The sequence below is a fragment of the Physella acuta genome, unplaced genomic scaffold (assembly GCF_028476545.2).
Source record: "Physella acuta isolate Inbredline_101_S28 unplaced genomic scaffold, ASM2847654v3 ptg000713l, whole genome shotgun sequence".
Classification (NCBI taxonomy): Eukaryota; Metazoa; Mollusca; class Gastropoda; family Physidae; genus Physella; species Physella acuta.
This window is the reverse complement of record NW_026732231.1, coordinates 153263-169453: the sequence shown is the minus strand read 5'-3', so window position 1 is coordinate 169453 and position 16191 is coordinate 153263. Positions and strand designations below refer to the sequence as shown.

Here is a 16191-nt window from a genome sequence, read left to right as displayed (position 1 = left end):
GTCAGTTTCACTCAAAGCCCTCGACGAGGGCTAAAAAGTGACCGCGAGTGAAATTCTTTTTATATGAGCTCTATTACGAAAAAAAATTTCCTCCGATGACCCCCCTTGAAATTTTGTGAGGTGGTAGGAGAACGCCTCGGGGTGTCACAAAAAACTCGCCATGTCCGGGAAAATTCGTTAAATGGGTCAAAACTGACCAGTCGTATTTCCCTATATAATCTTTGTATTTTATGGGAAAAACAGAGAGTGATTTCAAAACGGATTTTAAGGCACTTACCGTCTTTACACCTGGCTAATTTTTTGCATGCTCTTAGGTAAATGGCTTGACCTTTAGACGAAATGGTCAGTTTCACTCAAAGCCCTCGACGAGGGCTAAAAAGTGACCGCGAGTGAAATTCTCTTTATATGAGCTCTATTACGAAAAAAAATTTCCTCCGATGACCCCCCTTGAAATTTTGTGAGGTGGTAGGAGAACGCCTCGGGGTTTCACAAAAAACTCGCCATGTCCGGGAAAATTCGTTAAATGGGTCAAAACTGACCAGTCGTATTTCCCTATATAATCTTTGTATTTTATGGGAAAAACAGAGGGTGATTTCAAAACGGATTTTAGGGCACTTACCTTCTTTACATCTGGCTAAATTTTTGCATGCTCTTAGGTAAATGGCTTGGCCTTTAGGGAAAACTGTCAGTTTCACTCAAAGCCCTCGACGAGGGCTAAAAAGTGACCGCGAGTGAAATTCTCTTTATATGAGCTCTATTACGAAAAAAAATTTCCTCCGACGACCCCCCTTGAAATTTTGTGAGGTGGTAGGAGAACGCCTCGGGTGTCACAAAAAACTCGCCATGTCCGGGAAAATTCGATAAATGGGTCAAAACTGACCAGTCGTATTTCCCTATATAATCTTTGTATTTTATGGGAAAAACAGAGGGTGATTTCAAAATGGATTTTAGGGCACTTACCGTCTTTACATCTGGCTAAATTTTTGCATGCTTTTAGGTAAATGGCTTGACCTTTAGACGAAATGGTCAGTTTCACTCAAAGCCCTCGACGAGGGCTAAAAAGTGACCGCGAGTGAAATTCTCTTTATATGAGCTCTATTACGAAAAAAAATTTCCTCCGACGACCCCCCTTGAAATTTTGTGAGGTGGTAGGAGAACGCCTCGGGGTTTCACAAAAAACTCGCCATGTCCGGGAAAATTCGTTAAATGGGTCAAAACTGACCAGTCGTATTTCCCTATATAATCTTTGTATTTTATGGGAAAAACAGAGGGTGATTTTAAAACGAATTTTAGGGCACTTACCTTCTTTACATCTGGCTAAATTTTTGCATGCTCTTAGGTAAATGGCTTGACCTTTAGGGAAAACTGTCGGTTTCACTCAAAGCCCTCGACGAGGGCTAAAAAGTGACCGCGAGTGAAATTCTCTTTATATGAGCTCTATTACGAAAAAAAATTTCCTCCGATGACCCCCCTTGAAATTTTGTGAGGTGGTAGGAGAACGCCTCGGGGTGTCACAAAAAACTCGCCATGTCCGGGAAAATTCGTTAAATGGGTCAAAACTGACCAGTCGTATTTCCCTATATAATCTTTGTATTTTATGGGAAAAACAGAGAGTGATTTCAAAACGGATTTTAGGGCACTTACCGTCTTTACATCTGGCTAATTTTTTGCATGCTCTTAGGTAAATGGCTTGATCTTTAGGGAAAACGGTCAGCTTCACTCAAAGCCCTCGACGAGGGCTAAAAAGTGACCGCGAGTGAAATTCTCTTTATATGAGCTCTATTACGAAAAAAAATTTCCTCCGACGACCCCCCTTGAAATTTTGTGAGGTGGTAGGAGGAAGCGTTAGGGTGTCACAAAAACTCGCCATGTCCGGGAAAATTCGTTAAATGGGTCAAAACTGACCAGTCGTATTTCCCTATATAATCTTTGTATTTTATGGGAAAAACAGAGGGTGATTTCAAAACGGATTTTAGGGCACTTACCGTCTTTACATCTGGCTAAATTTTTGCATGCTCTTAGGTAAATGGCTTGACCTTTAGACGAAACGGTCAGTTTCACTCAAAGCCCTCGACGAGGGCTAAAAAGTGACCGCGAGTGAAATTCTCTTTATATGAGCTCTATTACGAAAAAAAAATTCCTCCGACGACCCCCCTTGAAATTTTGTGAGGTGGTAGGAGAACGCCTCGGGGTGTCACAAAAAACTCGCCATGTCCGGGAAAATTCGATAAATGGGTCAAAACTGACCAGTCGTATTTCCCTATATAATCTTTGTATTTTATGGGAAAAACAGAGGGTGATTTCAAAATGGATTTTAGGGCACTTACCGTCTTTACATCTGGCTAAATTTTTGCATGCTTTTAGGTAAATGGCTTGACCTTTAGACGAAATGGTCAGTTTCACTCAAAGCCCTCGACGAGGGCTAAAAAGTGACCGCGAGTGAAATTCTCTTTATATGAGCTCTATTACGAAAAAAAATTTCCTCCGACGACCCCCCTTGAAATTTTGTGAGGTGGTAGGAGAACGCCTTGGGGTGTCACAAAAAACTCGCCATGTCTGGGAAAATTCGTTAAATGGGTCAAAACTGACCAGTCGTATTTCCCTATATAATCTTTGTATTTTGTGGGAAAAACAGAGGGTGATTTCAAAACGGATTTTAGGGCACTTACCGTCTTTACATCTGGCTAAATTTTTGCATGCTCTTAGGTAAATGGCTTGACCTTTAGGGAAAACTGTCGGTTTCACTCAAAGCCCTCGACGAGGGCTAAAAAGTGACCGCGAGTGAAATTCTCTTTATATGAGCTCTATTACGAAAAAAAATTTCCTCCGATGACCCCCCTTGAAATTTTGTGAGGTGGTAGGAGAACGCCTCGGGGTGTCACAAAAAACTCGCCATGTCCGGGAAAATTCGTTAAATGGGTCAAAACTGACCAGTCGTATTTCCCTATATAATCTTTGTATTTTATGGGAAAAACAGAGGGTGATTTCAAAACGGATTTTAGGGCACTTACCTTCTTTACATCTGGCTAAATGTTTGCATGCTCTTAGGTAACAGGCTTGGCCTTTAGGGAAAACTGTCGGTTTCACTCAAAGCCCTCGACGAGGGCTAAAAAGTGACCGCGAGTGAAATTCTCTTTATATGAGCTCTATTACGAAAAAAAATTTCCTCCGACGACCCCCCTTGAAATTTTGTGAGGTGGTAGGAGAACGCCTCGGGTGTCACAAAAAACTCGCCATGTCCGGGAAAATTCGATAAATGGGTCAAAACTGACCAGTCGTATTTCCCTATATAATCTTTGTATTTTATGGGAAAAACAGAGGGTGATTTCAAAATGGATTTTAGGGCACTTACCGTCTTTACATCTGGCTAAATTTTTGCATGCTTTTAGGTAAATGGCTTGACCTTTAGACGAAATGGTCAGTTTCACTCAAAGCCCTCGACGAGGGCTAAAAAGTGACCGCGAGTGAAATTCTCTTTATATGAGCTCTATTACGAAAAAAAATTTCCTCCGACGACCCCCCTTGAAATTTTGTGAGGTGGTAGGAGAACGCCTCGGGGTGTCACAAAAAACTCGCCATGTCCGGGAAAATTCGTTAAATGGGTCAAAACTGACCAGTCGTATTTCCCTATATAATCTTTGTATTTTATGGGAAAAACAGAGGGTGATTTCAAAACGGATTTTAGGGCACTTACCTTCTTTACATCTGGCTAAATGTTTGCATGCTCTTAGGTAACAGGCTTGGCCTTTAGGGAAAACTGTCGGTTTCACTCAAAGCCCTCGACGAGGGCTAAAAAGTGACCGCGAGTGAAATTCTCTTTATATGAGCTCTATTACGAAAAAAAATTTCCTCCGACGACCCCCCTTGAAATTTTGTGAGGTGGTAGGAGAACGCCTCGGGTGTCACAAAAAACTCGCCATGTCCGGGAAAATTCGATAAATGGGTCAAAACTGACCAGTCGTATTTCCCTATATAATCTTTGTATTTTATGGGAAAAACAGAGGGTGATTTCAAAATGGATTTTAGGGCACTTACCGTCTTTACATCTGGCTAAATTTTTGCATGCTTTTAGGTAAATGGCTTGACCTTTAGACGAAATGGTCAGTTTCACTCAAAGCCCTCGACGAGGGCTAAAAAGTGACCGCGAGTGAAATTCTCTTTATATGAGCTCTATTACGAAAAAAAATTTCCTCCGACGACCCCCCTTGAAATTTTGTGAGGTGGTAGGAGAACGCCTTGGGGTGTCACAAAAAACTCGCCATGTCTGGGAAAATTCGTTAAATGGGTCAAAACTGACCAGTCGTATTTCCCTATATAATCTTTGTATTTTATGGGAAAAACAGAGGGTGATTTCAAAACGGATTTTAGGGCACTTACCGTCTTTACATCTGGCTAAATTTTTGCATGCTCTTAGGTAAATGGCTTGACCTTTAGACGAAACGGTCAGTTTCACTCAAAGCCCTCGACGAGGGCTAAAAAGTGACCGCGAGTGAAATTCTCTTTATATGAGCTCTATTACGAAAAAAAATTTCCTCCGACGACCCCCCTTGAAATTTTGTGAGGTGGTAGGAGAACGCCTCGGGGTCTCACAAAAAACTCGCCATGTCCGGGAAAATTCGTTAAATGCGTCAAAACTGACCAGTCGTATTTCCCTATATAATCTTTGTATTTTATGGGAAAAACAGAGGGTGATTTCAAAACGGATTTTAGGGCATTTACCGTCTTTACATCTGGCTAAATTTGTGCATGCTCTTAGGTAAATGGCTTGATCTTTAGGGAAAACGGTCGGTTTCACTCAAAGCCCTCGACGAGGGCTAAAAAGTGACCGCGAGTGAAATTCTCTTTATATGAGCTCTATTACGAAAAAAATTTTCCTCCGACGACCCCCCTTGAAATTTTGTGAGGTGGTAGGAGAACGCCTCGGGGTGTCACAAAAAACTCGCCATGTCCGGGAAAATTCGTTAAATGGGTCAAAACTGACCAGTCGTATTTCCCTATATAATCTTTGTATTTTATGGGAAAAACAGAGGGTGATTTCAAAACGGATTTGAGTGCACTTACCTTCTTTACATCTGGCTAAATTTTTGCATGCTCTTAGGTAAATGGCTTGACCTTTAGGGAAAACTGTCGGTTTCACTCAAAGCCCTCGACGAGGGCTAAAAAGTGACCGCGAGTGAAATTCTCTTTATATGAGCTCTATTACGAAAAAAAATTTCCTCCGACGACCCCCCTTGAAATTTTGTGAGGTGGTAGGAGAACGCGTCGGGGTGTCACAAAAAACTCGCCATGTCCGGGAAAATTCGATAAATGGGTCAAAACTGACCAGTCGTATTTCCCTATATAATCTTTGTATTTTATGGGAAAAACAGAGGGTGATTTCAAAATGGATTTTAGGGCACTTACCGTCTTTACATCTGGCTAAATTTTTGCATGCTCTTAGGTAAATGGCTTGACCTTTAGGGAAAACTGTCGGTTTCACTCAAAGCCCTCGACGAGGGCTAAAAAGTGACCGCGAGTGAAATTCTCTTTATATGAGCTCTATTACGAAAAAAAAATTCCTCCGATGACCCCCCTTGAAATTTTGTGAGGTGGTAGGAGAACGCCTCGGGGTGTCACAAAAAACTCGCCATGTCCGGGAAAATTCGTTAAATGGGTCAAAACTGACCAGTCGTATTTCCCTATATAATCTTTGTATTTTATGGGAAAAACAGAGGGTGATTTCAAAACGGATTTTAGGGTACTTGCCGTCTTTACATCTGGCTAATGTTTTGCATGCTCTTAGGTAAATGGCTTGACCTTTAGGGAAAACGGTCAGTTTCACTCAAAGCCCTCGATGAGGGCTAAAAAGTGACCGCGAGTGAAATTCTCTTTATATGAGCTCTATTACGAAAAAAAATTTCCTCCGACGACCCCCCTTAAAATTTTGTAAGGTGGTAGGAGAACGCCTCGGGGTGTCACAAAAAACTCGCCATGTCCTGGAAAATTCGTTAAATGGGTCAAAACTGACCAGTCGTATTTCCCTATATAATCTTTGTATTTTATGGGAAAAACAGTGTAATTTCAACACAATTTTTAGGTTACTTAACCTCTGTACATCATGCTAATGTTTTGCATACATTTCTATAGATGACTAGGCCGTATGAAAAAACTGTTGGGCACACTCAAAGCCCTCGACGAGGGCTAAAAGATGACCGCGAGTGACATTCTTCTTATATGAGATGTATATAAATAAATTGACGAACGATCCACTTAATGTTATATGAGGTCGTAGACCGACCCTGGAGGGTAACAAAAAAACTTTATTCCAGTCGGGAAAAGCCATTGTAGTCGTTAAATATGTTCATATATTGTATTTTCTACTATAAGCATTGCATCTGTTTGTTAAAAAAAAAGTAAACAATGACAGATGTCATTCGGGCCATTTTCAAGGGAGGTAACCTTTTTAAATAATTATTTTTCAATTAATTATATACTATTTTAAACAGAAACAGAAAATGACAAAGTATAGCATTTGTTTTAGTAAAACATTAATTTCTTAATTAAGCTACATATCATAATTAAATAAAAAAATTAATTTTAAAAGTTAACGTAATATAAATTTTGAGATATACTGATCGTGGAACCTCTGTAGTTCTAATTTCATTTTAGTCATAAATTGCGTACTTTCAGTTATTTTCTCTGAAAGCGGATCGTAAACAACATACAACAACATCTTCTCTCAAATTAGCATTACTGTTTAAATTTAACACTCCACACCTCATCAATCAATAAATAATTAGTATTCAAATTATCAAATGTTTTTGACAACCTAAGCGAAGCTAGGCAGTATGCCTAGTATATATATATATATATATATATATATATATATATATATATATATTAATATAAAACACTTCTGTTGAGGCAAGATTATATTTTTAAAATTCTGACAAAGCATTTCATCCTTTGAAATGATAACCAACGCTTAGACTGACGTATTATGTTCGTGCGTCTAAAGATTAGAGGAGGATGTCAAGGGATTTATTTATTGCCATCGAATCTCAGCTGCTTTATAAAACTAAAATGTTTTGGATAAACAGGCATCTCGTTAGCTTGTGATAAAAATTGAACATTAGTTTTCTATTTCTGTCCGTCCGTCTGTCTGTCCGACTGTCCGTCTATCCGACTGTCCGTCTGTTTGTCCGTCCGTCCGTCCGTCCGTCCGTCCGTCTGTCTGTGTGTCTGTGTGTTAGTCTGTCAGACTGTCTGTCTCTGTCTGTCTTTGAGCCGCTTAATAGTATGTTCTGCCTAAGGAGCATGGATTCTACACAGCCCGACTCCCTATTCTCCCCCCCCCCCCCCACCCCACCCCTGACCGGATTTCCCCCTTAACTCCGCTAATCCCTTTAATTCCATCTGTTGTTGTAGGTTTGATACGTTTATGTGAGGATACAACAGCTCCACCAATCCAATTCCATCTGTTGTTGTAGGTTTGATACGTTTATGTGAGGATTCAACAGCTCCACCAATCCAATTCCATCTGTTGTTGTAGGTTTGATAAGTTTATGTGACGATACAACAACTCCACCAATCCAATTCCATCTGTTGTTGTAGGTTTGATAAGTTTATGTGACGATACAACAACTCCACCAATCCAATTCCATCTGTTGTTGTAGGTTTGATAAGTTTATGTGACGATACAACAACTCCACCAATCCAATTCCATCTGTTGTTGTAGGTTTGATAAGTTTATGTGACGATACAACAACTCCACCAATCCAATTCCATCTGTTGTTGTAGGTTTGATAAGTTTATGTGACGATACAACAACTCCACCAATCCAATTCCATCTGTTGTTGTAGGTTTGATACGTTTATGTGAGGATTCAACAGCTCCATAAATCCTTCATCTCTATCTGTCAACCCTTCTTGCCTTGACTTTACTTTTATTTCAAAGAGCTACATACATTTTAAAAGGGTTTCTTCTTTCTATGAAAGAACGTATCAAAAATTCATGATTGATCAATCCATTATTTTGACGTTAGAGAATACATTAAAGCCGTTGAATCTAATCGCTAGACGTGACCGAGTACACGTATTCTATATTTGCAGCGAGCACAGCTAGTTTATCTAGCTACTGTTGGCAACGTTCTAAGCTAGCTATTATTTACGGTTTGATGGCGTCTTTACGAGTCATAGGCGGGACCACAGGCGTCACTAGGGCTGCCGATCAAACCGGGTGACAAGCACTAATGGGGAAGACACCATGGCAAAAATGTAAATTATACATAAAACTATTAAAACGCGGCGATACTTTTCCCAGTTTAATTAGCATATGCCATTTCGAAGAATGTGGTTAATTTCGAGGCGCTACGTCATCAGAGCTATCTACTTACCAAATATCATGATCTTATCGCATCTGTAAAGGGTCGATCTAATTCAAGAACTTTGATAAATGCATAGTTTATATAGGCCTAGCGAAGTTTATGTCAATTTATGTCATATAGCTAGCTATTAGTGAGATGGCTATAGTTTTTTCTGATAGAATGAGAGTGGTTATATATATATATATATATATATATATATATATATATATATATATATATATATATATATATATATATATATATATATATATATAGGTTTCATGGTAGATTTATTATATCAAGACAAATGATCTCAGGCAAAATATCCCAGACAATATATCTCAGGACAAACGATCTCAGGACATATAATCTCACGGACAAAATATATTAGGACAAAACATATCAGGACAAATGCACTGTATAATAATAGTAGTGTGTTTTTATATTTTTAAAGAAAATTATTTATTTTCTCCCTTTTAGTGCATTATTACATAAAAGCTTGTTATTAAAATTTTAATGCAATTATTTAAAGCAGTATTTTTTCAGTACTTTAAAATATTTAGTACTATAAAGTTGCATGACTAAAATCTATTGCGCGCCAAATGAATATGATAATGTGCGGAATAGTACGTGTAAGACAGCTACTAATTTCAGATAAAATTAATTAACTCAAAAACAATTGATTAGTCATCCCCTTTAGTCAAATTTGATGTCAGATTGCATTTTCATCGGGTCTTGACCCACATGCTAAGTTCGAAACGAATCGGTCAGTTAGAAGTGCCCGACATTTCGCTCGGCAATTTAGATCCATGACGGATAATAACAGCAAATACAAGCTTGTAAACAAAATTTAATAACAAGCTTACGCCTAACGTGTATTACAAAGCATAATTGGCCTATAGCTGAATTGTTTACCTGTTTGTGACAGACAAGCATATTATAATAAACTCCATTTAAACACAAGAACAAAATCAAAATAAATTTATTATCCTTCACAAAAGTTATAATTTTATCTTAAAATGTAACAATTACTTCCCTTTTGAGTATTACAAGATTTTAAAAAATAATTAAAATTACATTTAAAAAATTCAAGTTTGTGTATGTGCTTGTGTTTATGTGTATGTTTATGATTGTGTTTATGTTTGTGGCTGAGGTTGTGGCTAGGGTATGTATGTGTATATGTGTGTGTAGTTGTATAGGTGTGTGTGTACAGATACAAATACAGATATAGGTACAGGTACAGATACAGATACAATTGCAGATGCAGATATATTTAAAAAGTGCTGTCGAATCTATAAATCAGTAGTTAGAAATTGCTTTTTCAAATTGTAAGTTTCATCTAAATTCCCGACATTTTTCACATAGATTTCCTCCTTACGTCCTTTCAACTTGTCACGATCGTCAAGTTGTCTGACATCTGCCAAAACTAAGATCTGATTTATTGGGCTTTGTGTGAATGTTGAATGATACTGTCAATCGACGTTTTTTCCTACCAGCCTTGGTATCTATTGTGCCGATTGTGTCGCCGTGTTTTTGGACGCTGCTATCCTCAACACAACCGACAGATATACCCTCTGTGTTTTTTAATCTCTCCACATAAAGTTCAGTATTGCATCTTTTTCTATTGACTAGTTGGATGTCACATTCTCTTCTCTGTTTGTAGGCTCTTTGTTGTATAGGGACTAATACAACAGTCGACGGTGTGTCGGGTTGGCATAAACTGTCAGCGCGTTCTCTTACAATGTAGTTTGCGTTCTCTGAATCAGCATTGCTCTTTTCTATTGTTTCCGACGTCTGCTTAAACGTTACAACATTCAGCTGACCTTTTTTCCGGTTGCATTTGATGCTATTTTTAGACTTCTTGAGACGACTGGAGAAAAGGCGAGGTGCCGGATGTACGATTAGTGCCTGCGTTGGTTCAAATAAACCGTTTCCCGGTTCTACTCGATAGCTTTTACCAGCTTGATTTGTTTTGTCTTTTAGAAAACTTTGACTATCGTCGCTTGGCTTTAAAATGTTTTCGTCCTTCACGACGACGACACAGCTGGAGAGCCCTGACTTAAGTTGTAAGCTTGTGCTCTCATTGTCAACTTGTGACCTACTGACGGGGACGGTCTCAATAATGAAGGAAGTTTCCAGTGGAGCAGCGTACTTGCTTGTTGGCGTATCTAAGGTGGGAGAGGCATCTTTCCTTAATGATGAATCAATGTTGGACATGATAACCGTCCGGGCCTCAGATAACCTTCTGTAAGTCGACTCGTCTAGCTCAGTCATCCACGAGTTGGATGCTCTCCTAACAGGACAGCATACTCTTGTGAAACTTTTACGAAACACGTGATTAAAAGCACAATAGATTAAAAAGTTGACACCGGCACTAATAGCCAGCAACGTATCGGTGATTTCACGAATTGCTCTTGTCAGATAGCCGGACTCGTGGTAACCAAATCCAAAAGCTGTAGACAAGATGGCGTCCGGTGTTATACAAATCAAAAAAACTAGAATCACAACAATCATCATTATAGTGACTCGATGACGAGCATTCTTGCGCCGTTTAGCTTTGGTTCGCCGAAGTTTGGTTATAATACAGGCATTAAGAATAACAAGAGCTATTAGAGGAATGATAGACCGTAGCAAGTTCTGACACCATGTATAAATCGTAACAAACAGTGTGTTCTGCCACATGTCGGTCAGCTCCACGTCAAGACGGGTAGATTTCGTTTCCTGGTCTACACAGCGAATTGTTCGATACCTCAAAGCTGAAGGCAATGCTAGCGTCGACATTACGATGTAAATAAATGCACACAAGAAGACGGCACGACGCCGGCTCCATACAGCCTTGGCACGGGTTGGGTGGCACACCATTATATAACGTTCTACCGCCACAGACACTGTAAGCCAGGAAGACACAGACACAGACAAACTGAACACAAAGTGTGCGTACGGATACAAATAGCCGTATGACAAATTGCCTAACTTGCTAGAAGTTCTCATGAAAACACTGACGAAAAAGTACAGAATGTCGTTGACAAGCTTAATGGAGTCCGCCACCGCAAGAGCGCTGAGAAATGCGTTTGTTGAAGTATGCATGTTTCGTCTGGACAATACGAAGATGGTCAATGCATTGCCAACTACTCCAGGAAAACAAACGATCGGGTAGATGATAAGACCGGTAGTCAACTGAAAATAAAATAAAATGGTCAAACTTTTTACTTATCGACTAGTATCATACAAAGTGGAAAAAAATCTACTTCTTTACTGTGCTTATATAAATAGCATATACTATATAGATCTAATAATACCTTAATAGATGGCTAATTTGGTCTGCTTGTTTGTAACATAAAACTTCCCAGGAAACTATTTTTTACCTCATTTTAAAAACGTAAGTATTGTAATTTTACACCTCCCTGACGAAATGTCATATATATTTCATACTAGCCGTTCTAGACAGGTCAGGCCCTGCACTGGCCTCTGTGAAAAACCTATCTGTAAAGGACCATGACTTGTGTGTTTAGTAATCAGCACAAAGCCGGCGTTTGGGGGTGGTAAATGGGGCGGTCGCCCAAAGCCCCGCGCTTCAGCACCGTCACTGTTGTCTGAATTAGTTTGTAAACTTGAATAATCTTTGCTGAATTCAATAGGGAAAAACTGAGGCCAAGGTCGGTGTTACTGAGTTTTCACCCACCTGAACTGGGACAGGCCGTTATTCGATAGAAAGACATTATGTCACGCCTCGCTGTCTTCAGGGCACGGTCCACTCGCTTTTGAACTGAGGTGACTTGAGATGGCGGTCGCGTATTAGCCCCCGACCTGACATGTGATGTAAATTTGGTAAAACAAGTAATGAGATACCCTATTGTATGCGGACCGATGAAGACGTTTTTAGTGAGCAGGCGCGATACCTGTAGTGGACAGTTGGTGACTAGATGAATGTTAGTCTTGACTTGGTCGTTGTAGGGGTCGGATGTCTTGGTACGACAAAACTAACACTAAGTGGCGTCTAGAGGGGGTGGGAGGGGGCGGAGGGGCCCCAGACCCTGGGGATACACATCAGTTGTGGGGGGCATTCAACAGAGTGATTTATTTATTTTTGGGGTAGAAAGTTAAAAGTTTTGTTATGTTGTGTCATTTTAACCCATATTCTGCTAGCGTCCCACTTATGGGACGCTTGTAAAAAAAATTGCTAAAATTTATTTAAAACTAGTTAAAACACAAATTATGTTTCATTGTATTTGAAAATGGCTAGACTATTGAATTTGTGTGTGTTTTGTGAAAAAAATTAATTTAGAAATATGTTATAGTGCCGGATTTGCAGGACTAGTCAAAATGGCGGAAAAAAGAAAACATGCGCACAGGAAAATACATATCTTCTAAAATATTAACATTTTAAGTGCAAAATACATTTGAAACTTGTAGCAGTACCATATTTCTATCTGATAAAAATTTAAGAATAACAATTTTTTTTTACTACTTCGTTTTATCAAGTGTACAACAAGCGTCCCATAAGTGGGACGCTAGCAACGAATGGCCCCATGTAGATTGTTACACAAACGTCACATTTATTGGACACTAGCGAGAAACACAGATGCAAATGTTTATGTTAAATGGTTATTTATGGTGAAACAATTGTTGACTTTGTTAAATGCTGACTTTGGGGTGTTAAGTAGTATTTATAGATATTTAATTATGACTTTGACCTATATTTATGCAGATTGCTACACAAACGTCACATTTATTGGACACTAGCGAGAAACACAGATGAAAATATTTATGTTAAAAGATTATTTATGGTGAAACAATTGTTGACTGTGTTAACTGTTGACTTTGGGGTGTTAAGTAGTATTTATAGATATTTAATTATGACCTTGAGCTATATTTTCTTATATATTATTGTATTAAAAGATTGCAAATATTGAAAAACATTTTATTTTTAAGTTTTCAGAATTACACTTACTGAAGTATTTAATACCATTGAATACAAACTAATTTAGTATTGCTGTAAATTTACTAGCGCGTGATATTAAAATTATAACAAACCAGAATAATAACAATGGCCACGATTTAGGTGAAATGATTTAGTCATGGGGGTTGGTTAACTCTCTTCATATAAGAGAGTTTAAGCTACATATAGCAGAAATGTGAATTAGCTGTGTACAGTTGCCATGCCCCAATAATATTCCCCTCCAAAGTTTCCCAATACCAGTTTTACTTTGTTAACTTTTTAAGGAGATTCCTGGTGTTAGATTGGGAGCCGTACATGGATGAGAGCCATGAACACTCAATACAAGCCCCCAGAGACGGATCCGTGCCCCAGAAATACGATGTCTGATGTCCTAATGTACGCCTGTTAGGGGGGGGGAATAGCGAGAGTAACAAATGAGAAGATGGCTGGATGACATCTGGGACTGGACCGGATCATCTTTTGCAAATTCACTGAGGGCAGAGTTTTTTTCAGGCATCATTTAGGAGGAGGGGGGGGGGGGCTCTTCCCCAGAACAAAATGGAATTTATATACAAAACATACTTTTACCAATGTCCACCCTTCCCCTGAAATTTAAGTCCCCACCCCTGAAAATTTCAAGTACGTCCACCAAAAAATCAATTATTTTTATTTAATTATATTACAGTTTCGATGAATAAAACAATATTTGTGATCTTGTGTGTATAATTAGATGTACTAGTCACAGCTTTACTTATTTCCAAGTGTTATTTACTTTGATGGATGATAGATTGAAAGAAAACTAGACTTTTGAACATAATTTCTGCATTTTAGACCATAGTATGGCTAACCCAATTGATCATTATCAGTATTTTTAGCTGTCCTAAACAATGAAATCATTGGTCTAACAATACAAAATCAGTATAAAGCTTAATTTTCGCGTGAATAGCCATATTTCGTAATAAATTATTTTATTTTTCAATAAATGTACATGGGGCCTTTCGTTGCTAGCGTCCCATTTATGGGACGTTTTTTAAAAAATCGATATTTAAAAAAGTATTGATTTTTTAAAAAAATCCATAGTCATTCCTTCATTCAGTGCTCAAAAGCTAAACCATATCAAAAAATTATAAAAATTTGAGACCTTGGGATAATATGGATTCATCCGTTCGCAAACAGAATTATTAATTTACCGAATCCATCCAAATTGATATTTACTATCGTCTACCAATGGTACTAACATGATATAGTCATCGTATTGTCGGCGTCGCACATTTTTTATGGAGAAAGGGGTATCGTGAAGGGCAGTCATTTGGAATTGATATTCCCATAATAAATGTGTTTTTCAGTTAAATAGTTTACCTGATACTTGTTTTAGGCATAGTGTAGGTAGGGGCGTCTATTAGAGAAGTTATGTCTATAAGCATCTATAAAGTATATTTTGCCAATATTCATTATAATACATTTTGTAGGCACCCATAGAGTAGGCCTGTTTAACCCATAATCATAATGCATACACTGTAGGGGTATCTTTTATGTAATTATGCTTGTTTATTTAAATATTATTGAGGGGCATGCATACAGTAACTATGCCTATATTCATTTTGGTGAACTATAAGGGCATTCGTAGAGTGATTAAGCACAGGTTGTTTATTTATTGTAGGGATATTCTTTATAATGGTTAAGACTATATTGATTTTTGTTTTTAAATATTGTAGGGATTCTAAACAAAATGTGAAGTCTATACTGTTTTGATACATCTGGCAGAGTTCGTTTTATTGTAAAGTTATCCTGATTTCTCACACGTCTAGACATTCACGGCAGCCCGGGCATACCGTCGCGAAACTCGTAAATAAGGTGTAGCTGGCTGTCACGTGGTTCACTTAATTACAGACACGAACCTTCACTGGTGAGACCGCGGTCTTGACCGGTAATGTAATACGTGGACGATCTTTAAACACGAAGCTTCTCTTGAACGACTCCGGTCAGAGATCCAGTAACGAAGTACCCGAACTTGGAGATCCTTTTCTTAAGGTTTCGCATCCCATTGCCATAAATTTAAATGCACAGTTATCCTTTCCCTCACCCTACCAACTGTCACCCCAAAGCAAAGTTTCTTCCAGGCATCTCTTCGGGGTGGTCATAGTCGACCCCCCCCCCCCCCAAAGAAAGACTACCGCTCCCTCGGAACGAAAAGGAATTTATATAGAAAGCATATACTGTTACCAGTGTCGCGCCCCCCCCCCTCCCGGAAAAATGTCCGCCGCCTCCCCTTGATAATCAAGAACCCGCCACCCCCTCCCCCCCCCCCCCGGAGAAAAAAGTCTGGAAGAAACACTGCCCCGAATTTGTTTTATGCTATCCGCAATGAACGAACCCTGGAATACAATTCACATTTTGTCGGTATTTAACATGTAGTCCGGTCAAGGGACGTGATCAGTCACCTTCATTCAGTCTTTCTTTTCTTTGCGACATCTCCAGTCGCATGGGCCCCATTGTTCACCTTATAAGGATAGCAACTAGATATGTCTCTTGTTGTTCTGCCTTATTACCTGTGGGCGATGATGCCAGCAGCTAGTGACCGTATTTCTCAAAATGTAGTTGTTAATCATAAGTGTTTAAGACACTCCCGTAATCTCCAGTCAATTGGACCCAATGGTTTACCTTATAATATAAGGATAGCAACTAGCATAGTCTCCTCTCTTGAAATTTTCGTCTTATTTCTTTCCTTATTTCGATGGTGTCTGTCTAGATAGGAGCTATATAGTAACACATATTTTGCGATATTAGTATTTTTATGTCTGTCGGCCTTATGGTCATTTGGCCTTATTGTCTGTCGGCCTGTTGGCTGTCGGCTTTTTGTCCTACACTTATATATATATATATATATATATATATATATATATATATA

The 16191-nt window shown here is 38.8% G+C and overlaps 1 protein-coding gene across 5 annotated transcripts in view; it reads right to left on the bottom strand.

Annotated features, from left to right (window-relative positions):
* Positions 1-9346: 9346 nt before the first annotated feature.
* LOC131949750 (neuromedin-U receptor 2) overlaps positions 9347-16191 on the bottom strand; it is a 29382-nt gene continuing 22537 nt past the window's right edge. For all 5 annotated transcript variants that reach the window (XM_059311628.1, XM_059311631.1, XM_059311627.1 and 2 more), the window contains one exon: positions 9347-11521. In XM_059311628.1, the coding sequence (XP_059167611.1) occupies positions 9746-11521 (1776 nt within the window). In that variant the 3' untranslated portion in view covers positions 9347-9745. The remainder of the gene's footprint in view (positions 11522-16191) is intronic.